Here is a 27,637-nt window from a genome sequence, read left to right as displayed (position 1 = left end):
AACTTGGTTGTTACACTAAAAACACAAAAGACACGTTATACCAAACAGTGCCAAGTTTCAGTACTTAGTAGAGTGTGTAAGCGCAAGCTTCTCTGTCCTCTCCTTTGCAAGTTTCACAAAAGAATGGAGAATGAATGACACTAGGTCGTCTTGCAGCTTGTTCAAGTTACAGTGTGTCAGGGCAATAGTGCGCCAAAAGTGGTCACGTGTGTGTACAATTTTGAAAACTTCACACAGACAATACCCTCCGCAACATCCTAAAAAATAATATAATGGTGAGACAAAAGTGGATGTGGTGTGGTTACACTTCCTCTGAGCAACATCAATAGCATTCTCTATGTCCTGGTGAAAGACTGACTGAGGTGTGTTTGGCTTGGGAGAAGAAGGTAGGGAGGAATTTTATTTTGTGTGGAGTAAAAAATGTCCCGTTCTAAGTGAATAGGATATTTGGATTTTGGACTTATTTTCTTAGTCATAATATACGGTATAATGTACTGTAAAAATAAAATTCATGATAAAATATATATGGTTTTGGACTGCTGATCGAACAAAACAAGACATTTGACTTGTCATCCTTGTGTCTGGTAACTTGTGATGTTTTTCACAATTTGCTTGTGCAATTTTACAGACCAAATGATTAATCAATTAATCACGAAAAATAATCTGGTAAAAAAAACGTTCGCTGCAGCCTTACTTTTCTTTAAAATAATGAAAGTGACCAGGTGCAGTACAGCCACTATTAAATGTAGTCTAAGAAAGGGGCTGAATGAGGACAAGAGAATGTGACTGTTTAGTGTGTGGGTGTGTATGAATGTGTGAGCATGTAACTAGAACTAGAAAGGGTACATCATTACCATAGCAGATATGGTCGGGCGAGCCTTTCAGCAAAGATGTTAGGAAATTTGAGATGCGTCATCCTAAAGCACATCTCAGCATCCTCAACATCTCCATCAATAGAAATAATCCGCGATGACAGCTGCTGAAAATATTGTAAGAAAATGAATCATTTACAGCACTGTGCAATGTCTCCAGAGAACAGCTACAGTATGATCCATTGCAACAAGAAGGAATGAAAGGATTGTAAACAAAAGCATCCTGTGGCTTTTTATCTTTTGGTGTTCATTTCATGTGAGAAAAAACAGCAGGGACGCAAACATGCCCAGTTTGAATGAATTTGACCAAGATTAGCAATTAATCAGCAATCCCCTCAAATGCAATTATTGTTGACAGTCTGAAAGCTTTGATAATGCATATTGGATTTATGAACCTTGTGTTTCATGTTATGGTATCAGAGGTCTTTCATGTTTCATTAGTGATCACTTCTGAACATTTATTAGAACAACAGCTGTCTCTGTCTCCTTAAACAAGCTGTACTCCTGTTGTACTTTATGACGTCAGGTCTATGGAAGCAATTCCTTATCATTTATTTAATATTTATTTATATGGGGGATAAGTATATACTGTAGCATAAACTTATGCAACACACCATAGCATTCAAAGCCTAGGCTAATTTAAAATGCGTGTGCGTGTTTGTTAAAAATGTTTTACGTGACATCACTATACTAATCTACTTTCTACATAAATTACAATTACCACCTTGCGGTTGTATGCCTCCACCAAACTGTCAGGTTTCAGTTTACATACATGTTTGTACAGATTTACATAATATACAGTATTTGGTGAAGACTTAAAAGGAATTTAATAAAAGGTATTGATTTTTTTTTTGGCGAAACGTGAATGCTTTATGTATACCTTCAACCACAGTTTCAAGATTACTGTCACCAATTCAGTGTCCAACCAGATGTCTCCCCTCCTGTTCCTGAGTTATGGCGTTGAATAATGGCCAGAAAAACATTTTTAGCAAAACATTATGATGTCATAGTGAAGTTGACCTTTGACCTTTTGGATTATAAATGTCATCACTTCATCAGTCTATCCTATTATACATTTATGTGAAAGTTTGCCATAACTAGCAAAAGGAATTCTTGAATTATGGCCAAACACACATTTTGACCAGTGATCTAACCACTTCCAGTAGGCATGTGTGCCAACTGTGAAGACAATCCCTCCTGGGGTTCCTGGGGTATTATGTTCACAAGAACGGGACAGACATACGGATGGACTATCTCTAAACCAGTGGCAATTGCTCTAAGACTGCAAGACAGCTTCCCCTAAAATGTCACTAAAAAACGCGCTAGAAATCCTTTATCTTGTGTTCAGAATCAGCTACTAATCACAGGTAACCGGTGCAACTTCCTTCTCATTCATCCCCATAGTGCCACAGCGCTTTACGCAGTCAGACGCTGAGCTTCTACTCACTTTAATGGGGAAGCGTAGAGCAGGTTGTTCCACTGCAGTGAAACTAGGCGGTCATTGGATAAATGCTGGGCTTTGTCCCGCCCATCGGACGCTTAGCGTCTCTGGGGGTCTATGGGACAGTGGGCTGTCCCGGACGCTCGGCTTCTGCACGATGATTGGATGAGCTGTCTGAGGAGGAATCCTTTTTTGATTGACAGCTAAATCAGTGAATCAGCTATCTTGAAGAATAAACATTCAGCAGAGCATTTTCCAAGTTTTTCATTCTGTTGTTCTGAACTGATCCGGAGATTTTACTGATCCCCAGCGACTTTGTCTTTGTTAAAAAACGACTACTGTTGTGTTTGGCGACTCTGTTCTGTCACTCTGCAGTTTCTTTCCCCAACGAGCCGCAGCAGCTGTGGAGCTTCTCCCCCCGTCACTCACACTCACAGGCAGTCACATTTCACAGTAACCTGGCGCAGAAGCTCCAGCTGGGCCAAGGCCGTTTAAGCAGCCTAGCTCTGGTGGCCATTGAGAGGACACTGGTCAGGTCCCTGGAAAAGACGCCTAGTTGGTACGACAAGGTCAAAGATCAAAGATTTTTCAAGCCTTTTATTTTATTGGACAGACTGGAAATGGGGTGAGAGAAGGAGACATGCAGCAAAGGTCGGAGTCGAAACCACGGCTGCTTCAATTGTATTACATTACAATTATATTTTTAACATTAATAATATTTGTAAATAATTTGAATAAATTGTTCTAAAAAGTTGTTCTTGTTTGTTTGTTCTATAAAGCAATATGATCTTTAAAATTAAATCAACAATTCAGCTTTGTTTGATTCTTATTTTTTTCAATATTATTTTTGGTGACTTTTGCCTTTATTGGATAGAACAGATGATGAAAGGCAGGAAAAAGGGAAGAGAGAGAGGGGGAAACCTGCAGCGGTACCTTACTGCAGAAATACCTCCACTTCAGAACTGTCTACATTTCTTCTTTTACATTTGAAGTCTGTTCCTCCCCCCTCTTCAGACTTTCGTTTGGCATTCATGACTCGGCTTTTCTTTTCCATTTCTGTATGTGGCTGTTTGCACATGGGCCTGCAGTCTCATGTCCTTTTATTGGTATTGGGGGGGCATTTATCTCTGCTAATTAGGATCAACTGGCACACGCTTTCAACTTACGAGGACAATGGGATTCATCATGATAAGAACAGTTATGGGGCTTAAGAGCACTTCCAAGACTTTTCTCAGGACCTTTCTTAAGAATTAATTTAAAAAGAAACATGGGAGGATATTAGTGGATTAGGCCCATGGGCCATGACGAAGCGTGTCTCCCATTATAATTATTTTGTGTTGCTCAGTGACATTAAAAGTATTACCTTTTTATTTTTTGTTTTATTTTGGATAATAATGATGACGATGGCAAAATATTCATAAGCATGTAAAGGCTTCAAATGAGACTGGATGTGACAGATATGGGCCAGGTGCAGTGTAACAGTGTTGGTTACTGACAACAACCCCTCCAGGACTCAAGTCCCAAATGATCAGTGTCATGTCAGAGGGAGGTCCACAGGGAGTTTGGAGTCAAAACAAAAAGCAGCAAGTTTTGGTAACAAATGATTGACAAGATGAACATGAATTATTGAAGATAAATTTTGAATAAGTCGATTAACATTTCCCTGAAGACAAAAACATCAAGACCCAGATATCATATCTCCAATGATTTAGTCAAATTTGTATTCAAACACACAGTGGCATTCATCTCAGTAAACATGTGTGAAGTGTGATGTTGTCAAATATGCAAGATCGCAGTCACAACAAAGTAGTCCTCGAGTTCTTGAGCAAAGTACAACATCAGAAGCCGGGGGAGTATACTCAATGTTGAGTATAATGAGTTTATAAAAAGAGATGTTACATTTTTAATGCTAATTTGAATAAAATTGTGTCCTTAAATCCCCTTATTGCACGAGAGCATAGATGCTGTTAAATATTTTACCATCATCATCATTATTATTATCAAAGATAAAACAGAAAATAAAAAGGTAATACGTTTAATGTCATTTAGTTATACTAACTAATTAAAATTAGAGAAATGCTGAAAGTATGATTTTAGGTTTGATAACTGTTGCACATATTTATGTTTATACACGCTTGCTATAATATAAAAAAAAACCCTGCTGTTTTAACTATCTGTTAGTGAAAAGGTTAAACAATACATTTCATCTCCCTTATGAGTATTTAAGTGCATGAAGTAAAAAATACCTTCCTTGGCCTCGTTCTTCTACATTATGGAATGTTAATTATTATACTTTCTTTAATACCCATTATGTGGCATCTACTTGTGACATTCTTACATATGTACTATGTACTTACATGTAGTTATCAATGTGTCCTCACATAATTGCATCATGAAAAAACTGGATGTTTGCCAAATAATACAATTCACAATTGTCTATTGGCCAATCCATACCTGGCACACTCTGGAAAAACTACACTTTGATTCATATAAACAAATGCATCACCTGCTTTGAGTAGAAAGAATTGCCTGCAGTAGATATTGAAAATTCACACTTTGTACACCAGCAACTCTACTATGTGTGACTTAATCCCCTAGAACAGATCAAACAATCCTGCATTATACATAAATACTTAAATTATATAGTACGTAGCCACGTATACAGTTGTATAACCCACACTGACTTCAGCATTCATTCAACACGCAAACTTTCTAGATTAATTTCTTGACTCAAAGGTGACTTAAAGGTGAATGATTAAACTACATCAATACATTTACAAGTGAGTAAATTAATGCTTGGTTATTGAATATCTCTACCCTTACTTGCAGTCTATTTGTGTATACGTAATGTTTCCAAGGAGGAATCACAGTCAACTCATTTCTGCACTTATTGCTATAACACGAAAGGTTGTCCAGGGTGTTCCACACTCCATGTCAAGGCATTCATATAAAGGAAGCAATCTTCCTCTTCCAAATTTTAAACATTAGCCTGGTTTCTGTACAACAAAAAATAAAATAAAAACAAAAACACCTCAGCACAGTTTCACACAGTAGCACATTATGAATTAGTAGACTAAAGTTTACTAAAGTGGCAAAAAGACGCTAACCAAAGTTTGTGTACCCGCGGTGGTTTTCCTGTCCCGGAAGCAGTGTTGCCAACTCCTCAGTAAGTAAAGTAGCTATTGGCTGTCCTTAAAGTCGCTAGAAGTCGCTTAATGACAACATCGCCTAATTTCCATAATTACCAATTGCATGTAATTGTAACATGGTGGTGTGGTGGTTAGCACCTCGCCTCACAGCGAGAGGGTTCTTGGTTCGAATCCCGGCTGGGGCCCTTCTGTGTGGAGTTTGCATGTTCTCCCCGTGTCTGTGTGGGTTTTCTCCGGGTTCTCCGGTTTCCTCCCACAGTCCAAAGACATGCAGGTGTTAGGTTAATTGATGACTCTAAAATTGCCCGTAGGTGTGAATGGTTGTCTGTCTCTGTTCGTCGCTATGTAATAGACGGGCGTTCTGGTGGACCCCGCCTCACGCCCAATGTCAACTGGGATCGGCTCCAGCCCCCCTGCGACAGGGACAAGCAGTTGAAGATGAATGAATGAATGAATGAATGAATGAAATGGACACTGTAGGCTAGAGGAATAACGTTGTGGGAGAGACATAAGAGACTTCTTTAGAAGTGTGAGATACTCAAAGAAATGCATTACACCCATCCTGCAACACCTTTACTGGCCCCCAATAAAGCAGCATATCCACTTCAAGATCCTCCTCTTCATTTACAAAGCTCTCAATAATCTGATAAATAAAATGTATTCTTATTGTTATTCTTCTTCTTATTATTATTATTATTTTTATCATTATTATTATATCATATTATTATCATAATAACAACTGTAGAGCCAACAAATGATTTTAAAAAAGCGTATACTTAATGCCAAAGAGATACACTTATTTTCATGTATTATTTTTATGTTGAAAGGCAGCAACTGTTTAACACCAAACACCAACAATTAAAGATTTTTTTTTTTCACATTACAAATTTGATTTCATACATCCAAACTCATGATAATTGTGAAATCAAGTTTTTTCGTCTATAACCGTAAATATTGATGATTGTTGCACCCCAAATTGTCCCACTGTTCATGTCCTGCATCAATATATTTTGTCAGGTGATAGTAGAGATGCAGGAGGAGAGGCTGGAGGAGGGAGAGTAGGAGAGGCAGGAGGAGGTAAAGGAGTAGAGGCTAGAGGCTCACAGGTGAGGTTAAAAGAATAAACGGCATACGGTAGCAATAGAAAACACAGTGAACTGAAAGAGTTAGAGTTTTATTAAAAATACTTGTGTCCCCCCCACCTCTGAAATCAAAATTTCGTCCTTGACAACATTATTACCTTGTTTGATAGCTGGAGGCCTGGTCTAGATTAAACTACCAGATGGATCATGTAATCCAGTTGATATTATTTACATTGAATAATAGTAGAGATGCACCGATCCAGTTTTTTCGGATCCCATCCGATACCGACACCTGGGCTTAGCGTATCGGCCCAAAACCGATCCGATACTACTGTTGAGTGAATTAACCGTATACCTTGCCATGTGAGTGAAGGCATCCGACTTGACATAAACATTTAGCCTTGTTAAAGAAGAAATAAATAAAACTTCTATGTAAAGTGCACTGCAAACATATATTTTAAAATGTAATATAAAATATAGTAGCTGCCTGAAACCCAACAAACAATGGCTTAATTAACTTGCTGTGTATGAAATTAATAAAAAAGAAATGACTGGATCCAAATGATGGATTGGCCTCATTCATCCGATATCCAATCCAGCTAATTAGTCAATATCAGAGAGGATATCCAATCCAGGTATCTCTACTATTTAGCCTTTGCTCGCTGGTAGAACTTAAGTCCCATCTCCAGACACCTTCGTAGGAGTTTTATAGCAATGGACGCTAATGTCATGGATGCAAAGGGCTGATGTGAAGCAAACAAAGCACCTTCAAAGATAAGCTCTATTACTCAGCTTGGCTCGGCCACAGCCACAGACAGCCTCTTCAGTCTGCATGCCAAAGCTTTTCCTCGCCCCCATTGAAAATCAAGCTGACAGGGCAGAGTGTCCAAAAGTAAAAATTACTCAGTCCACTGACCTCAACAACACAAACAAGCAGCCAGGAGATCTAAGTGGGCAAACACAAACGTGACCTCCACCTAGTCCAGATAAACATGGAGTAGATGAGTCTTTACTGATACTGACTGCGTAACGTAGAGTTATGATGATTAAGAACTTCAGAATAGGCTGTCTTACCTCCGGAGTGAGGTGGTGGGCCACACAGTAGGACCACCCCTTGACCCTGACGAACCCTCACTGGACTTCTTCTCTGGGTCTTGAAGTTCTCCAAGTCTGTTAACCAAAATAAACAAAGCAATAAAGTAAATAAACGATAAATTCATTCCTCACAAAAGCCATAAACACACAGAATATACCAAGTTGTTTACATATCTAAAAATGCACTGCAATTCATACCTGTGGCTGCTCAATAATTCCATATCTGGTTAGAACACAGCTACAGACAGTAGACAGAGTTCAACAGTGCCATGCCATGCAGAACTTTCATGAAACATGCTATGTTTGCATAAATGCAGACAAAGTGCTGTAAAGACCTAAACACTTCTGACTGGAGCAGAAAGCAATTCCTCAAGTATAAGTCACACATGAATGAATTTAATTGGAACTGCGTATTGTTATCACTTTCTGTGTTTCATCCACTGCACACAGACCAGTAACAATTAAATGACTAAGACTGAAACATCATTTGTATGTAGACCGATTACTTGTTGACAACCTGCTGAGAGAAAGCAAATACAGACAGCAATTCCTTGAACACTGTGCCTTTTCTTGCCTGCTGTGGCTTTTGGAGATATCGCAGGCAGCGCAGCCAAATATGCGTCTGCCATATAATGACATAATCAAGACTGAATTCAAAAACAGGGAGAAAGAATGCAAAACTGACACCTCCTTTGTGTGAGCACAGCAGGATGAGTTTCTGTATAATAAATACAGTACGTGATCTTTACAGACCTTGGGAGAAATGGAAAACTGCATCCAGCAGAAGAGTATTCGATTATCACAATTGAAAACAGCTTTTTTTTTTGTTTCACAAATAATTGAGCAGAAAGCTTATGGTTGACTTCACGTATTATTAATAGGATCATTAAGTTATTCTCATATTTGGTGCAGACAGATTGTGTGTAGGCCTCAGTGACCAATTCTAAATCTATGGTTGATCCGTGGGTAACAAGCACATACTAAAGCCTCTACGTGCATGAACAGATTGAGCACAGTTGAGGTCCCCCTGGACGAGCAAGTCATCTTTCCTGTAGATCCCTTTGGATGTGATAAAGCGCCTAAGTGAATGTGAGAAATGTATTCATTTATCCTTTTTATGCTCAAAAGGTTTGTAAAAGCAATCATTTTCAGACATCTGACAATGTTCATGTAATGTCATGCTTAACTTCACATCTTTATGTCACATCTTACTTTCACAGCCAAATATCAAACTTAACCCAAATTGAAGCTTTGAGACTGTTATAATAGCCAATACTTGGTAAAAGCCATTGCTCACAGATATGAGCACTAGAAATCCAGAGCGTCAGAGAAAGAAATGTCTTTCCGTTGGCTGATCAAAACAAGATCAAGTTTCATCTCATTTAATCTGCTGCTATATTAAGATTGAGTCCACACCCATGCTAGCAGCTCTGTCAGATGTTTAGTAGGTATAATGTTTACCACGGTCATTACGACAGTGCTATGCAGACTAACAAACGTCATTCAGTATGCGTACATTCTTCACTTAGTTATTTAAATAACAAATTAAATAATTTATTAGTACATTCCATTCAAATTAGTTTGATTGGTTGTTGGCAAAAGGACCTTACTTATATCTAGCCAGCATACAAAATACCAGAACCCCAAAATTAAAGCAACTGAATGGAATTCAGCAATCATTTATTTTATTATTTACAAAGGTGACTTTCTTGTATTCTTGACATGTCAAAATGTCTCCCATACTAGTTTTTGAGACATTAAATTCAGTATCACAAATGTCAGCCTGTCGCCGGTGCTGGAGAAAAAGGCAGGGGGTCACCAAAGCCAGTGGGATTCATCCTCTGGGACCATGAATATCTGTACAAAACTTTATAATTCATTCAATGGTGGAACAACCAACTGACCAACACGCTGATATTGCAATCCCTAGAGCCATGCCACTAATGGGTTTCAAAAAAGAGGGTCTTTTTTACATTGCTCCATTTTTTTCAACTGCCGCAACATGCTCTTTTGGCTTAGTGTGCAGGCAAACAAACTATCGGATAACATATTAAACGATTGCTGCTGGCAGGGCCACTACCTGCTGAGACAGACAATACAGTCCAGCTGCATTAACGACACCTCTAAATGTTTGATGTTGTGAGTTGTTGGGTTTGAGTCTAAATTTGCACACTGTTGTCACCTTAATGAGAAAAAAGAATGCACTATATACAGTTTTTTTTTTTTGTCATTTCAGATTTGCTGAAATGTTTGGTCCAACCAACTATGTGTGTGATTCCTTAAGTAGAAAATAAGCCCATTTCTGGCTTCTGGATTTATGGTTTTCCAACAATTGGATAACTCCTATTGAAATTAAGTTTAAAAATGCTTTAAATTTCAAAAAGAATATTATATTACATGAACATAAGTGTATTATATTGCTTTAAAAGTCATGAACATAAGATGGTTTTAATTCACTATCAGTTTAATTGCTGCACAGGTGAAGAAGGTTGTCAGATTTGAAAAAAGAACAGACTCCGGTCTTGTCTGATTAAAACTGCTTGTACAGTTACCATGCAACAACTCCTTTAATCCACTCTTTACCACTTTGTGAAACTGCTGAAGTAAAGCATCTGCTCCAAACAAGTGTCTATGTGCGTGTCTGTAGTTGCTTTAGCGAGCACAAAGTTGGGTTCGAAAAACAGGGTATCCAATCAGCTATTTTATCATAATTACAAAGAAATATAGGGCCAGATATCGGGTGCCTACTGACGTGCCCTTTCCGTCAGTAGCTACTGGGAACAACATACATATTTAACTCTAAAATCAGTTAGAAAATATCAGAGTTGCTCAACTCACACTGAGAGTGAAACTCTTCTGATCAATATTCCTTTGGAGTATGGTGGGGCGTAAATGAGCTAGACACACTAAAAGCCAACAATGCCTGACAACCCAGGCTGTTCGCCACCCCGTGGATCATCTTATCAAGCCTATCACGGCTCTGCACCTCCATGTGCTTCTCCATGGCAGGGTTGAGGCTATTTTGAGTGCTTTCAGATCCATGAAATTGGATGTGAATTTGCATTTTTGTGCTAGCTACATCAATGTGACCCATTGTAATGAATGAGAAGCTATTGTAGGGAAGAAAAATTGAAGCCATTCTGTTGGAGTGTGAGGTGGAGGGCAATTTGAGATGTGGTTACATTTGTCACCTAACCATTGGACAACGACATAAAGAGTTTTAAAAACGTTCCAAGGGAGCTTTATTCAAAGTTCTCTAGCTATGTATGGTATAGTTTGGCTCCATTAAGGGGTTATTCTGCATTTCTGACCAGTTGCAGCCAATTTCAATAGAAAATGCTTTTAAAAAACTATGAACGCTTAGGCATATATCCCCATCAAAGAGTATAGCATGAAATAACAAACAAAGCTGAAAGCTGGTCATTGGTTTTTGATACATTTTGTAAAGTAAAAATTCAACCAACTGGTGGCTCAAGATGAAATACCAGGGTAAAATCAAAATTGCTCAATTTAATGACCATGGTTGTAAAGATATTTTACATTGCATATTAGTGTGGCTTGGCAGGACAACTTAAATTGCCATCCTTAAAGTAATTAACAAAAGTAAACTATATAATACTGGGCACAAATGGCAAAAGGGGAGCATTATAAAGTACCATCTTCCTTTTCTTACCAAACCAAAGTATCATCTTTGTTGGGGCTGCAAGGCCATCTGGGAGTTGCAAGCGAGTTAGTCACCTCCCACCCAGCTGTAGTCAACAGTAAATGGGAAAAGCCTTGGAACCATTGTTAATGGGATGAGATTCACTGATTTTTCATCTTCACCCACCATTCAATAGTGCCTTTTACCTAACCACTTAATTTTCTGAATTGCTTAAAAAGGCATAAAAGTGAATTTTTATCCAACTTAAGTTCAGGGGTCTTAATAAAAAAAAAGAGATAAAGACATGGTGCAAAAGCATCAGGCAGTTAAGTGATTTGCCAAGGACATCTTAGCAACCGGTCCCACTGTTGTGTTATATGTATGCTGGAGATCAATATTAGAGAACAAATTCTGAAATATTGTTAGTCTTTATTGTTCAGAATTAGATGGAATATCATCTGTGACTATACCACTGCTGGACTAGCATGTTTTTTAAATAACCAAGGCACTTCAACAAAAACCTTTATTTTGTGAAAAAAACAGAGAGCCAAAATTAGAGAACAGTAACCTTTGTGTCAGAAGAGAGGATTTAAACAATGTTTTCTTAGGGCTATAGGATTAAAAAGATAATAGGAAGTGTAGAGGCCCTTGCTTTGAATGACTTCAGCACTTCTGCACCATAGGGCATCACTAGGTTATCACACTGCTGTGGTTCGATCTCCATTCATTCTTCTTACAGTCTCATCCACAGTTTCTTAGCCATTACTTTGTTGCCAAGGATTTTCCAGAGATTTTCTATGGGGTTAGATCTGGACTCTGACACTTCCTCCTCCAAATTTAACTGACTTCTTTAGACACTTTAGGGTTGTTAGTCTTGCCCGAGTCCGACGCTGAACATGTTTCCCATCAGACCCAAATAAATTTAACTTTAGCAATGTCATGTTATGGTTTGGGGGAGGTTTTCTACAGCTGGAGTTGGGCCTCTTGTACAGCTACATGGCAGGTTGAATGCGAACCTCCTTCGGCAACATGCAATACCTTCACTGCAATTGTTTCCCAGTCAGCCCGCAATTTTCATGAAGACAATGCCTCCTGTCACACTGCACACAAAATGGGTTAAGCAGTTCCTTGAAGCTAAGAATATTGAAAATATGAAATGGCCAGGGTCAAGATATTCCTCTATTCTCAAGGAAGCACCATGCTGTGACACAGTAAGTGACACATGACATTTGAGGAGTTATAACCATCAAACAGGCTTAATTCTTACTACTGTTTCACTGCTTGTGTCTTCTGACTATTACATCATTGTTGTGAAGTGCTGCATTCAGAAAATGCCTGGTGCCGTCCTCTCTTAAAGAGGATTTGAAACCCAGATTGAGCGCTTAGCACCAGTGCTGATGATAAATGTTTTTGTCCCTTCCTCAGAAGCTCTCCAGCTCAAAACACACTTAATTTTCACCTGAAGCAAGTGCAATGAATAGAATACAGAGCTGATGGAAATGAGAGAAGCAAGAAAAAAAAGATAGAAATCGGCAAAATAATTACAGAGATAAGGCAGGTAAGCTATACTAATGCCAGTAAGAAATAAATGCAAATTAAGTGCATGAATTTGACAGGAGAAATCATGAGCACCAAGATACAATGGAGCTGCATCCTGTATTGCTTTCATAAATATAGCTATTTCATCCCTCATTAAACACTGTGTTACCCATGTGGCTCTATAAGCAGCGCAGCATTTCGGCTGTAGCATGTTTCTTCTTCATATAGCGATTGCAGGCATTCTAATCTGTTGTACAATGTTGTATCTTGCATCAGTAAAAATCCTTACACTTACACCAAGAATATCCCTTGGAGATTAAGAAACTCAATCTGGCTCAATAACCAACTAGATTATTCCTTCCAGCACTACCAGCAGGCGAGCAGAACCTTTTAAACATTTAAGTCTGTATTGTCAACAGGATCAAGAACCTTTATACTTTTATAGGGTTTAAACCCCTACCAGATGGTTACAGAGACTGTTATATCATCTATCCTCCAGAGGATTAAAAATGTAGGCTATCTTAACTCGTAAATATGCACTACATATTAATGCAATACAATGATGTTATGAGACATCATTAGTTGGCGTAAATCTTAGATATTGATCTTGTTCACCTCAGCAGCAAGGACTTGAATTAACTGTCAAATATAGATTACATTGTTAAAGAAGGTAGTGCGTTGGATAGTGAGCATGCTGTAATCACTGTTCTACATTTGTTTTCTGCAGCAGCACCATATGCATACAAGCTACCAGACCTAATAAGAACACCTGCTAGGCATTATTGCAGATCCTTGTGTTTTCTGTATTAATCCTTTACCTTGGTCTTTGTCTCAAAGTTATTACAAGATGGAAAGAGGTGCAAGTCCCTTGGTGTTTGGAAGAGCATATTGAGCTATTGAGCTACCCTGCCTCAGAGTCTGTTACAAATGACACAATACTGACTCTCATAACAGGCCCCTGTGCCATGAATTATTCCCTTGACCTGGTACCACTCAATCATAGAGAACACTTAATTAAGTTAAACCAAGAGCAATAAATATGATGTATGACACATCAGCACTGATGCTTGTCCTCAACTGTTGACAAAAGCAGCGGGTCCCAGGTCAGGCCGAGGCAATGGATGAAACCAATCACAATGACATAAAGTTCAGATCAGGGCTCGAAAATTGATAGAAAATGTGAATATGATCAACAGCCTGCTGGCAACTCAGGGCACTGATTTGCACTATATGCTGAAGATTGAATGCTGCTTTGTGACAAAGAAGCACCAAATCGTGGCTAGATGGATACCTCTGGTGCTCTCCCTGCCAGGGATCATCTCTGTGCCTGCTACGGCTGAGAAACAGACATCAGAATTCAATCTAGCTGCACCATCTGTCGACAGAAATCAGGGCTGTCATTTGATATGGGCTGCCCATCAAGAGTGCAGGCCTCAAGTTCACCTTGCCATCAGAAATGCCTTAGACACTGGTCTTATAAAATGTGATGGATGGAGGCTATAAAGCATCCACTATACAGGGTTTGCCAAGGCCCGCCACATAATCATCACATGGGTTTGAGAAGTTTAACAGGTTAAACACCAGCACTGGAGCTTTAATAAGGGTTAAAGGATAAAAACAAACAGGGACAGGAACATGGTCATTAAATTTGTGTTTTCTAAATATTTACTTTAATAGTATCAGTCTACTGTAAGAATCTCATGTTGCTAGTTGTTTTTTCTCAGATAAGATCAGGTCTGACAACAAACAATTTCCAGAGAATCCCACAGGGTCATTATACTTTCAGTGAACCAAAACATTTGATGTTTAATGAAACTTTTACTTTCTAAGGCAAACAAAGACTGCACCGAACACAAAAGAACTGAAGTTGAATAGAGGTTAACTCAACCCAACTGAAGTGTAGTTCTGCTAGGCTTATTAACATTAATAATTAAATTACACAGCTTTTTGGTAAATATAATATGGACTTACATGCAATGTGCAGACTGGCCTCTCTGCTGATGATGGTGCCAAAAGAGTTTGATGCCAGGCACTGATAGATGCCAACATCTTCCTCTTTATTCAGATGGCTGATGCGTAAGTTTCCTCCCACGAGAGAGTAACGTGATCCTGGTTTGGGCTGGATGAAAGTGTCATTGAGCTTCCACCTGTGAATATAGGCACATGATTAACAACACAAATGGTTAGTACAGAGAACTTAGATGCCCTGTATTTTGCCACTGTTCAGACAAACTAATAATGATGTAAAAAGTCCAATACCCAGTAGTCTAAACTGTAACCACACAGCCCATATTGTGTATAATGCAGACAGCAGTAACTGTCTGAAGTATGTTGCAGCAAAACCGAAAATGAATATATCTGAAAGGAGAAGCAATCAGCAACAGTCGTTTCAAAAGACTGTCCATTTCTATTCATGCTTTTCAAACTTCAAACACATCTCTTACTCACAAAATAAATGCTCTACTTTCATCTGCTGTATCTTTTTCTTCTCTGCATGTTTGTCCATCAATAACAATTACATCAGAGATGCCCTTTCACTATGATTCAAAAGTTTCATACAGGAGGGCCAAGGACCAGGACTGCTCCAACAAAATGTAAAGCACAAGACAATGGGGCTTTTTGATTAAACCTATTGCTTTGAATAATACTGGAGTCCAGATGTAACTGCCAGCAATCAGCTTTTAATTGTACAGGGTGTCTGTGTGGTCTGATTTAAGAGACGTTATATTGTTCACTTCGCATAATTAAGGCTTATGGTCTTAGAAAACCTGCTGAGTTGATGATGCCAATTCAGCCAAATGGAGCATGTGACCATAACTTCCCTAACCACTATGTACTGTACAAAGCTCAGTTTCTACTCATTGTGAACAATAAAGATTTGAGAACAAAACTTGAAAAGGATTACATTTGTATTGAAGAAAACTTTCTGTATTCAGAACCATTGAAATTGTCCGCATTATACCAAGGTTAGTGTGAAAATGGCACTTTCCCTTTCAAACCTAATGACAGTCAAAGGGAAAGAAAATAAGAAAAAAAGAGACTAAACCAAGACCAATTAGAAAAGTGACACTTGCAAAAAAGATTCTCAAGAAAGAGCTTTTCATCAAGAAAATAAGGCACGGTTAGGTTAAATGTTAGCTCCTCTGCCTTGATTAGAATCTCAAAGCTCTCTGAGAAAAAGGAAACTGGAGGTTTCTATTTCTGACTGTCTTGCTCCTTTTTCAGGGGGAAGGACTTGGAAAAAAACGATGGGAAGCAGGGCTGGAGAAGGGACGGAATAGAGGTTCATATGCAGCAGAGCAGTGCTCAACGGCAGATTGGCTGATTAGATTGATTTAGTGATTTGATGTTGCAGCTGGAAGTGGTCCAAGCTCTCCAGATGAGACAAATCAAGGGGCTGTGGTGACAACTCAGAGTAGGGGCTTTATGTGGTAGCGGTCATTCGGTAGTCTTAAACAAATTAATTTGTCCTTGGCTACCCTGAAATAGACCTGCCTTCATATGCAGCAGTGAAGAGCCACTCAGCATATGGTGTCCTGCTGCTGAACCTCACAAAGATTCAAAACTCATTTCCAAAGCTGGCACAAATGACCTTTGGTTTAAAAAAAGGAAATTGCCAAGGCAATGACAGCACTTTGATGTATGATGACTGAACTAACAACGCAGCAATATGTCCATCTGAATATCCGGCCCATCATTAAAGAGTATGATATCATAACAGCTTGTGATCAATCTGAAAATCACTTCTTAACATGGTATATCAACCGCCACAGTTGGTGGCACTTGCTGTAATTAAAGAGCTCATTAAAGCAAAATTTAATTTGATATGGAGTCGCACGCACTCTCAGAACTTGAACTCAGAAGGGAAAAAAAAAACCCTTGCAGATTTGAAATCCTGATTTGCTTTCATTTTTAAAAGTAGGACTACCCAGAAAGTGAAATAGCGACGGATTCCTTAATACGTATTCCAGCAGATCCAATTGATAAGATTTTGTACATTCATTTCAATTTGTGCCCATTAGGCATAACACCAAGGATCTTCAAGCTACATTAACAGCCACATATGCTGATGTTATAAGGGATCGTTTCAACCTATTACACACTAGATGCTTGGCTTTGCAATTTGCATTTAATTACACTGACAGGAGTACAACAGCTATGTGGCCTCATTTGATAGATTATGAATTAATAGCTTATGCGCTTGATGCACTTTAAAGCAAATCATTGATATCATTTGTTTCCATTAGTTATCATTTTAGCGACAGAGGAACTGAGAATTATTTTGTTTCTAACACAACTGCAACTCGACCTCACAGGGCCAGCGTACTGAACAATGACTAGCAGCTGTTTTTCTGCACCTCAGTCCATCAAGTGATTTGAATCATGTTTATCATGTAGTGAAAACCATGTGCCCTGTGGCAATGTCTGTGCTGCCAAGGGCAGTGATGCTGTATGATGCTGTGTAACTGTAGCAGACCTGAAGCTGCCACATAATTTCTGGTATGTGAAACATACGCCACTGGTGTTTTTTCTTCCCCACTCTGTCATGATAGCGGCAGAGTATTTGTGCATGATTCTCCTGTGTCACTTGATCTTTCCAATTGTTAGTGATACTGATGACAGGAAGCTCTCAAAGTCAATTCTACGATCAATGTCCGCCCGCAAATATACAATAGACTAACAACTGAGGCCAATTAATGAATCAATCTCAAATTAACCATGGCTGACAGTGACGCCAATTGCGGCAGGCAGTGCGGACCAGCGAGCCATAAGAAACACAAACCTCAGTTTTCCCAGAACGATAAATCCACTCAAATGTTGCATGAATACTTGAAAGCTACAATCAACTATTGTCTAAAAGAAACTGTGTGCATAAAGCCATGCCTGGAGGTGTTACCTGTAGTAGGGCGATGGGTGTCCCTGGGCCTCACAGCTAAACACCACCTCTCTGCGATTCTCACCAGGTCGAAGGGGAAACACAACACTGCCGGGTTGTTTGGTGAACACAGGGCGCAGCAGGACTCCGCTTCCTGGGTAGAGAACCAAAAAAATTACATCAGCTTTTATGTCATGGTGAGCCTGAAAACCAGTTTTCACATTTTCTGCTATCAACTAGATATCCAAGGATTAAAGAGGGAAAAAGCATGTTGAAAAACAGTGCAAATCTCTGTTTAGCATGGATACATACGTAAGCCATGTAAGCAATGAGTATTTTTCATATTAAAAAACTATACAACTATTACAGCTTTATTAAATACTAAGTTCCGATTGGCCAATAAACACAGTCTGAGATGAGTTTCAGAGAAATAAAAATAAAATATTGAGAGAAATATAGTCTCATTTTAAAACAGCCCCTCTCATTGAGCCATTATTCTACCCTTTGTGAATTAGATCTACACAAAAGCAAATAAGGAAGAAAAAACGTACTAAAATTCAAAATCAAAACTATTTCTTGCGCTCTTTCTTCCACTTCATCAGAACAAAAAATAATAATAGTTTTTCTTCTAAATATCATCCAAACTACCCATCATTATTATAATGCAAGTTTCCCATTATAAAACAGAACACTGGCTTGGCCTGTAAATATCTTTGAATGACACTTTTACAGAACTTCTGCATAAATACACTGTGTTTACACTGGCTAACATTATCATAATTATTCATCATGTGGTGTTCTGCAGGAAGAAATACTGTGAAATATACAATATATACAGCACAGCACTGAAATTAGTACAATAACTCAGTTCCCTGAATGACATTATAGCATTGCTGATTCGTTGTCTTTGTATGAAGAAAAAAAAACAACAGCAAGAAAACACAAAAGACAATGACAGCAGCACGTCTAGTGCGACATTTGTTTCCTCGTTAATTACAAAGGTACAATAGTGAATTCATGTTGTGCAGCCAAAGCCTACAGTAAGAGTGGCCCATGGGAAAGTCAACACTTCGCTGGAATAAACATTTCTTTCTGTGATGGAAGGGAATTCATTTGGATTTGTATAAGAATAAATTTGCATTACTGTAATGACACAGAAGTGGAAAGATTCTGTAGGTAGTGTAACTAATTTGTATGAGAGACACAGGTATCCTTTTCAAGTATCTGGCGCAACTGGAGTATAGGTTTATCCTCAAGACTCAAAATAACTCTTTGAGAGGGTAGGGATGTTTGACAAGGGACCTTGTACACTGATTGTTCCTCTCCACAAGGATAAACCTCTCAGAAAGTTACACAGAATAAAAAGCTGCCTAATTATAATCTTTGTTAGATGAAGCGTGTCCCTCGAAGCAGCGTTGAGAGATGATTGATTACCAGAAGACACCTCTTGTACAGCCCATACTCAAACACAAATCCTCGGGCTGGTTGTGGACAAACTTGGGAGGATTATAAAGCCTGCGGTTAACATGAGATGAATCACTGTGCCTTATTAAATTGATAAATGATTCCAGTTAGCAAGTTCATTTGCATTCAGCATCTTTTTCAAATTGGGGCGATTCAGCTGGCAGCCTGAAAAACATAATCCAGCCCTTTAGTTACAAATATAACTATAATAATGTTAATTAGGACTTTAACTGGCAGTAATTCTAAAGTCAGAACAAAGAGAAATTATTGAAAATGTACATTTCATCCAGAAATGACTTGTGCATATCTGTGTTTGTTTCATCTCATGAATTTGTTCTCCCACCTAAATAAAATCTCAACCTAAAGGTAATCTTTCATGCACACTAGGGCCACAACAAATGACTATTTTATTAAGTGTTTAATCTGCTAATTATTTTCTAGGTTAATTGTTTGGTCTATAAAATGTCCGGAAATAGTGAAAATGGTTCATTATGTCCAAAGTGATGTCTTTAAAAATCTTGTTTTGTCCGTCCAAAACCACAAGATATTTCAGTTTAATATGATATAAGACAGAGAAAGGCATGACATTTCCACTTTGAGAGGCTGAAACCCTTATTGACATGAAAAATAACTTTCCAATTGATCAATTATTAAAATAGTTGGTGATTATTTTTCGTTTGATTGACTAATTGATTCCTCAGATAATCTTATCTGCTCTAATGCACGTAAGTACATTGTTTGGATATACTGTTAAATAGTAGGCCTTTGTGCTTCACTAGTCATGTATGCTTTAGTTTACCACAGAGAATAATGTCAAAAACTGATGACTTCAGGAAACCCGTTAAGACCTTTAAAATGTATCATTATATAGCACAGTAAAGGAGCACTTAAAGTGAATAGATAATAAAAACAAGCTAAAATATAATCAGACGGGTATAAAATACAAGATTGTGTAAAAAGTGCATGTTTTCTGGGACTTGAAATTAGGTTATTTTATGAAAATAAATGTTTTCTTTTGTACACAATAGCCTGTTTTTATGAGCAGTTGCATTATTGTTTAGGGTTGTTACAGTAGTTTTGTGTGCTAACAACTCAATGAATGCATGAAAATGGTATAAAGAACCAGCACTGTTCTGGCTCAGGCTCATCCTTAACTTATTTTCATGACCACTTGATGGGAAGAAATTGTGTTTGAGAACAGTGAGTGATTCATGGTGCTTATTTAATTCGTTGGACCTCACACTTATCACATGCGCCCTGCTGTTGCTACGCTTAAAGCACAAACAACCACTCAACAGAACAACTTGCATAACCCCTTCTGCACCCACAAGCAAACACCCTAATCATGCTTAACCATGTCTGTCAGAGCATTTTTGCATAACCTTGGTGTGTATTGGACTCTAAATCCATCCCTAAGTGGACTGCAATGCACAAACCTAACTCAATATTCAATTAATATGAAACTAATCAACATAGATATTTGGTTGCTGCCCCTACTCTCGATTATGGTAATGCTGAACTGACCTGATCTTTGGTAACACCATGGCAACCATTATTATAATGGTGAATAAGTGTCAGAATAATGAGAAGAGATTGAGCTCCAGGGGCTGCGCCTAGGGGCCCAGTTCAAACTGATGCAAACTCTCTGAAACTCTTTCATTGCCTTCGCAGGAATGTATGTAAGATGCGGTAGGAAAAAGCAGAATATTTTTCAGGCTTGCTTTCTGGTAATCAAACACGGAGGTGCGACACACTACACCAAACTGACATCCACACTCCAAAGACACTGACAGATTTGTCTTTTTTTTCCCAGGAAGATTTTGGTGGCATACCCGTTGGCTTAACCCTTAACTTGACTGGGATGCTTACTGGAAATACTTCTGTTAAAAGTTTAAAAAATGTAAAATCAGAACTGACACATCAGTTGACAGACTGTAACCTCTTTGAGATCTAAGATGGAGTCAAGAAATCATGCTGAAACCAGAGTGTCAGAATCTTATGGCAGGTCCTACACTGAGCACCCTGGAGCACAGAAAGTAAAATGATAAAAAAGCGCTTTATCAGAGAAGTGCACTGATCCAGAATCCTAACAGGAAGTTGACTGTACAATGCTGCAGGACAGAGATGGAGGTCATTATGAAAGGGTCTTTTTGAAGAAAAATTGTCCGCCTCCACTCCACTATTTGTCACCTGCTGCCAGATGGTAATATGTGCAGCTGTTTTCGAAAAGCTCCTCAGACAACAGAAGACTCAGCATCGAAGCACAAGTGGAAGGCAGAGGGAGCTATTTAGGGGACTGAAATAAAAACTAATCTCAAATTCAATACTAGCTGACAGCAAATGAATTCCTCCAGCTTACCTCAGCATGAATAAACAGGCACATGGGGAGTTGGCTGTGGGGGAGGTATCGGTCGTTTGTGAGGTCCCAAATCCATTCGTTTCAGCTCCGGGTTTTATGCATCAAATAAAAAAAGCCAATCTTGCTTTTTAAAGCATCTTTCCCCTCTGTCCAGGCCGATAAGGCACACCTTTAAGGTCTTTCATTCAGGGGCAGCAAATGTTACTCCAGAGCAGAGGGAATGTTTGAGTTGCTTTGAGCAAAATGTAGATTCGATCATATTTCATCTAAATATTTGAAATATCCGTGGGTATTTTTCCTTGTAAATCCGTCCTTGAAAAACAGAAACATTGAACTGTAAGTCATAAAACCAATAATAATTTACCATTCAACTTGAGATGAAAGCATGTTGATTTCAGTATTAAAGGAGTCGTGAGAATATTAGAAACATGTGCATGAAAAGAAATAGCCTAACTAATACAAAATAGTCCAGGCCTTTCTTTACTGCTAGGGTGTAAATGGTAAAGTGAATGCATTGATATAGCTTTTCTAAGCTACAGACCACGCAAGGTGATTTTACAACACATTTCAACATTTACACATTCATACATACATACTCTGAGGGTAGAGGCTACCATGCAAGGACACTTCAAAACTTTCTCTGGAAGAGCCAGGTTTCGAGCCGGGAAACTTTATTACACAACCTCTCTACCTCCTGATTAGCCTCTCATTAATTAAGTTAATTCCATTTTCAGCAACAAATTCTGTATGGAGAGGAATGTGGCCAACACATTCTCAACCAATATCCAACGTCAATGCCACACCGTTCCCAAGCTAATCAAAGCTAGTGCATCTGAAATCCAATAACACCCCTTGTATTCAGGGTATCAGATGTCATGTTCAATGGGGAAACGGAATTGATAAGGTTCAACTCCATATGTGGGAATGGCAAATTAAAGCCATTTCTTGTTGTTCTCTCTGTTGAATGTCTGAATAAACCCAGGAATGTACTGCTTCTGAGAATGCCATTTGTCATCTAATTGTAATAGCATTGTAGCGGTTTCCTCCTCAAGATTGGTTAGAAGGTTATATGTCACTTTTCAACTGCTGTGGTCTACACTAATGGAAACATTCATCATAGTTTAAAACTATACCATAATGTACAAAATACCAAATTTTACCATTAGTGGTTCTCATGTTTTCAACAGTGCAGTTTGGATTTCTGTATTCTCTAAATATCTATTACACAATGTAAAATAAATCTTATAAATATAATCAAAAATATCATGTTTATTTTGTTAACCAGCACAACACACATGTTTGCACTTTCTACTGAAATACTGAAAAAAGAAAAGTGGGCTGGGATTGCCTTCACATTGTGTTCCTCAATACGTGGAATAACGTTGTTACATGGCCACATGCAAAAACACGTGTAACCGCACTGGCTATCAAAACAGATGACAGGGAAACTCGAATTTGAACACACAGGGAGAGTGACTTCATTCTTTGTTCAGGATGACATTAGGCTACCTAACTATATATTTAGCAAATGTATTTGTTTTCTGCCATATGAATACTCTCAATGTTGAATATTTCTCTACTAAGCTAGTGTATGTGTGATTAGTACTACTTACATTTAAGATAATACAGGTAAAATGTTCAGAATAATGTTGAGTAAATCATACGGACACTGAAATATACCAGTAAAAGCAGTCCACAGTAGTGCTCCAGTCCGTTGGATGTATCGCAGCACATGCACACACCGCTCTTAATTAATCTATTGTGATGTATTTAGAGAGAATAATAAACAAAACAGTGAAGCATTTGGACCTATGGTTAACACTAAAATGTGTATATAAACATGCTTAAATGGGTGATGATTTTTCATTTCTGGATGAAGCAAAAACAGCTATGGGAGGAAAAACATTCCACATCTTCACATGTACAAAACTTCAAAGATGCAATAAAATCCTTGCTTAAGGATTCCTAAAAGGCTTTGCCATGTTCTGATGAATCAATGAGGTAAGTCAATATTTGAATCTCCAGTCCTCTCTGGGAAGCACACAGGGGGGGAAACAGAGTAAAGTAAAGTAGTTCTATGAGATTATGATGCTGGCCAGCAGCAGCCCTTCATGTTTTACTAGCATCACGAAGACATGAACCTGCTTTAAATTAACAGTGGGGGTGGTAAAAATTTTCAGCCTCTTCTTATTAAGTATTTATTTAGGGTGACCGCTGGCAGTCTCACATTAAAAGATAGGTTCATATTTATTTAAAAATGAACTTTTTTCAGTTCCCTGCACCCCAGAAGGAAATACTAAAAAAGGGGGGATTTTGAACTTAAATGGCTAAAACTTGGAAATTTGACACCCATGATTTACATCACTTTAAGAAAAGATGTCTCATCAACCAGAATGGACAGAAGGTACAACTACAGCGACTAATAATGCTTGTTATGTACATGCGGAAATGACAGCATTGTATAGTTAGATTTTTCAAATGTAAACCTTTCCCTTAAGGCTTACAGGTTTCCAATAGCAAAACCACTAATTCAGCTCTTCCTTCAGTGAAACAAGCATTTTTACGACGGCTGTGTCCAACTATTACAGCTTTATTAAATACTAAGTTCTGATTGGCCAATAAAAACAGTCTGAGATGAGCCATTTCTGAACAATGGACATCTAATCATATCGCTTCAACCACTTCAGCGAGTCCAAGAGAAGTCGTTGATTAATCATCAAATCAAGACCATGTGCCAAAACAGCATTATTTCTCTGACACTGTTGACACCCACTTAATTAACAATGGAAGATTATTCCCCTAATAATCCTAAATTGTTCTGAAAGCATAAAACATTTGATTGCTAGTTAGAGCCTTAACAGCAGTCTGTCGAAGAACAGAAAAAGTAGGCAGAAGCATAGTACAACAATACACTTTGACTAAATTGCCCAAAAACATATTGAGGTTTCGTCCTTTCTGTAATGGTCAAATGTAGTTTTCTTGTATCTATTTTTAAACTGTATAATATTATGGCTTTGTTTGATTTCACTATTCATTAAGTCCACAGGATCACCCCACAAACTATAATACACATGCTTTTAAGAGTAGTTTGTACGTAAGAGGTTGCTGTAATGTAAATGCAAAAATATTCTTAATCTGGTAAATCATTTTGTTTCACTTTAAACATAAATTGTGAATTTTTAAATTTGACAATATCCATACATTTCAATGTTTGTAAATTCAAAAACAGATGGTTAATGTGCCCATGATACCACACGTGATTTATTGTCCTGATAGCTCTTTTTTTGCAGTGTGCAAATCTTTTGTAAGGTGCTCTTGTTTCCCCCAAACTTCAACACAATAGAACATATATGCTGACATACGTATAGTATTTAGTGTTTTCTGGTTCAAGATGTATCTAGTTTTAATATTTAGTGCACAAATGTTTAATTTTGGGCTTCCAGTACAGTTTGGGGTTTACATTTCTGTATTCCAATTTCTGTTTTCACATTTCTGCTTCCAGTGCCTCTAAATTGTTGCCCTTCAATGACAACAGCTGTTTCTATGATTGCACTCCTTATTTTAAGACAGATGCTTGTAAATTCATTGAGCTTGTAGTAAAATGTTCTTAAATCAATATATTTTTCATCAAATGATTTATGGTTGTTGGCAAGTAGTTGTGCCGTAAGAGGGCATATGTACAGCAAACTCCACAGCAGGAGCTTTTTCCCTAATGACTATATCACTGTACACGGTCTCTTTGATAAATTTGAATGCTTTTTTTTTTTAATACTGCAGTGTGTTAATTGAACAGAAATCCCATCTCCTCTCTCCAGCCCTTACAGATAATGAGTTTCTTTACAAGAATAAATGGAGCTTTCTTGGCTATACACTTTTGTCAGCATGTTCTGCCAACCAGGTTATGACTACTGTATGTGACACAAAACCACTTCTGTCAGATGGAGACTGTTGATCCAGTGCTGGATGTGGCTTACTGTGTGAAGGTTAGCTGTATGTGTGTGCTGCAAACCGCATCCCACTGTATATCAAGGCCTCTGCTTTGCTCCCTCGCTCTCTCTTTCTTACACACAAACAAACACACTTGTACAGTACACACCCATGCCTTGGGCTGTTCAGATCCTCTGGGAGGAATTGGGGGGGGGGGGGGGGGGGGGGGGGCTGGTTAACTCCTGATGAACTCACTTTGGGAATGACTTTCCCTTGGCCCCATTGCTCTCCCACACGGCCGATACCTACTGTTTTTAAGACAACACTTCCAAGTCTGTATGAATAAACTAGCTACAGTAGAAACACCTATCTAACACCCTCACGCTGTCTTTTCTCTATTCAGTATTACATGTCTGCATACTAAAATACTTATCAAGTCTTTCTCAGAATACAAAGGCTTTAGAGGTCTATCGTTATATTGCGCCTTACTTGTCTTGCAAGCAGAGCATGTGTAATGTAACCCTTTACTGAATATTAATGGTAGGTTACTCCGTGTTACCAACTGTGAGTGTGAGCCTCAAGAGTGAGGCAAGGGCTGAGCAACACAATGCTTTTCAGAAATTATTTGCCCTGTGATCATTTATTTTGAATAAATAACCCTGAATGCGGTTTTTGCACCTCATAGTAGGTAATTTTTGTACCTGTGATCTATGGTGCAGCATAGACTGCAGGCTTGAATTGTCTACTTGAAGCTATCTGAGATCAAAACTATGTCATGTTTATGGCAGGATTTCCATCGATGTCACAGATGTTCACTCCTCTGTATGTTTAACAGAATGCTTAAGTAGGACATAATATGTGATCCAGTCTTGTGGGGTGGATCTTAATCCCATGGTGAGTCACAGTTCCCTGAGGAAAGCCTCGTTAGACATCCACTGATGTGTATTGGACTTAGTGATAAGTGGTGCTAATTGCCATGTAGGCAAATTTAGGTGCCGGTGTGCTGTTGTGCTTTCGAAAAGAGACATCCATGCACACGAAAAAATAGACACAGTGCCAGATACAAGTACCCACACACACACACACACACACACACACACACACACACTAATTATTTTAGGTCCCAGCTGTGAGGAGGGGCTGCTGATTAGAGCAAGGCAACATGAAAGATTACTCATTCCTCAAGATACCGTGCTCATGCGACAAAGCTCTTATTCATCTTGTTCTCAGCTTCAGACTCTGACATTCTGAAGAGAACTACCATTTGACCCTGAACATTTTGTAAGGGAGGAAAATTAGGTCTCTCATTAAAAGCAAGATCAATGACAAGATTTCTGCACTACTGCCAGTGCAATCTCAATTAGGGTAACAATTGAGGGGCTCTTTAAAATGAATAACTACACATTCAACTGCTAGATAGGGACTGCATTTCAGGCACAGAAACCTTGCTTTTCCAAGAGGATTCATTGCCGGGGGATAGAAAGAGATAGCTGCTATGCATAACGGAGGGAATGCTGATTTGCTGCCTTGAGCTGACAACAAGGTGCACCTTTCCAACCTATTGTAAAATTGGAGGAAAACTTTGACCACTCTTTGCCATGAAATCTTTCAGTTTTCCACTTTACTTTTAAGTGCCATCTGTTCTGTATGCCAACTCCCCGTCACAAAAAAATCTATAAATAACAATTCATATCCCCTATGCTAACAACATCATAAAGTGCATGTTTGGAGGCTTACCTGTCAGACACTCCACCAATGACAGCAGAAGTATAAGTTTCCATAGCAACTCCATTTTAATAGTCTCAGGTCAATGCAAGCTCACATCAAATCACGTGTGTGTAGAATCCTGGCTTTGTCCTTTCCAGCACTTTCACCGGTCATCTGTCAAATGGAAAGGAGGGAGAGACCATTAGACACATAGTGGAAAGGAAATGTCTGCTAGGCTATGACTTTAACTATATAAAACATAAGTATATGGGATAAATAAAAAATATATATATTTTCTAGTAACATCGAAGATCTTTGCAAACACTTTTCAGGTCAAAGTGACAGTTGATAATAGCAGCTTTATTTTGAATTACAGACACTCTGGGTATTGTGTGCATCTGTGATCAATAATCAAGATACTTATCTCTTCTGCAAAGTTAGAGAATGATTCGTCCACTTACAAAACACTTGTGCTGTAGCGTT

The 27,637-nt window shown here is 38.4% G+C and overlaps 1 protein-coding gene across 1 annotated transcript in view; it reads right to left on the bottom strand.

Annotated features, from left to right (window-relative positions):
- cntn3a.1 (contactin 3a, tandem duplicate 1) overlaps positions 1–27,239 on the bottom strand; it is a gene marked incomplete at its 5' end in the record, with an annotated part of 63,916 nt that extends 36,677 nt beyond the window's left edge. The window contains 4 exons of the mRNA XM_083920128.1: positions 7,619–7,714; positions 14,793–14,968; positions 17,719–17,851; positions 27,185–27,239. Of these exons, the coding sequence (XP_083776254.1) occupies positions 7,619–7,714; positions 14,793–14,968; positions 17,719–17,851; positions 27,185–27,239 (460 nt within the window). The remainder of the gene's footprint in view (positions 1–7,618; positions 7,715–14,792; positions 14,969–17,718; positions 17,852–27,184) is intronic.
- Positions 27,240–27,637: the final 398 nt, after the last annotated feature.

This window comes from Echiichthys vipera (genome assembly GCF_963691815.1).
Source record: "Echiichthys vipera genome assembly, chromosome: 9".
Lineage (NCBI taxonomy): Eukaryota > Metazoa > Chordata > Actinopteri > Perciformes > Trachinidae > Echiichthys > Echiichthys vipera.
This window is presented reverse-complemented; position numbering and strand designations above follow the sequence as displayed.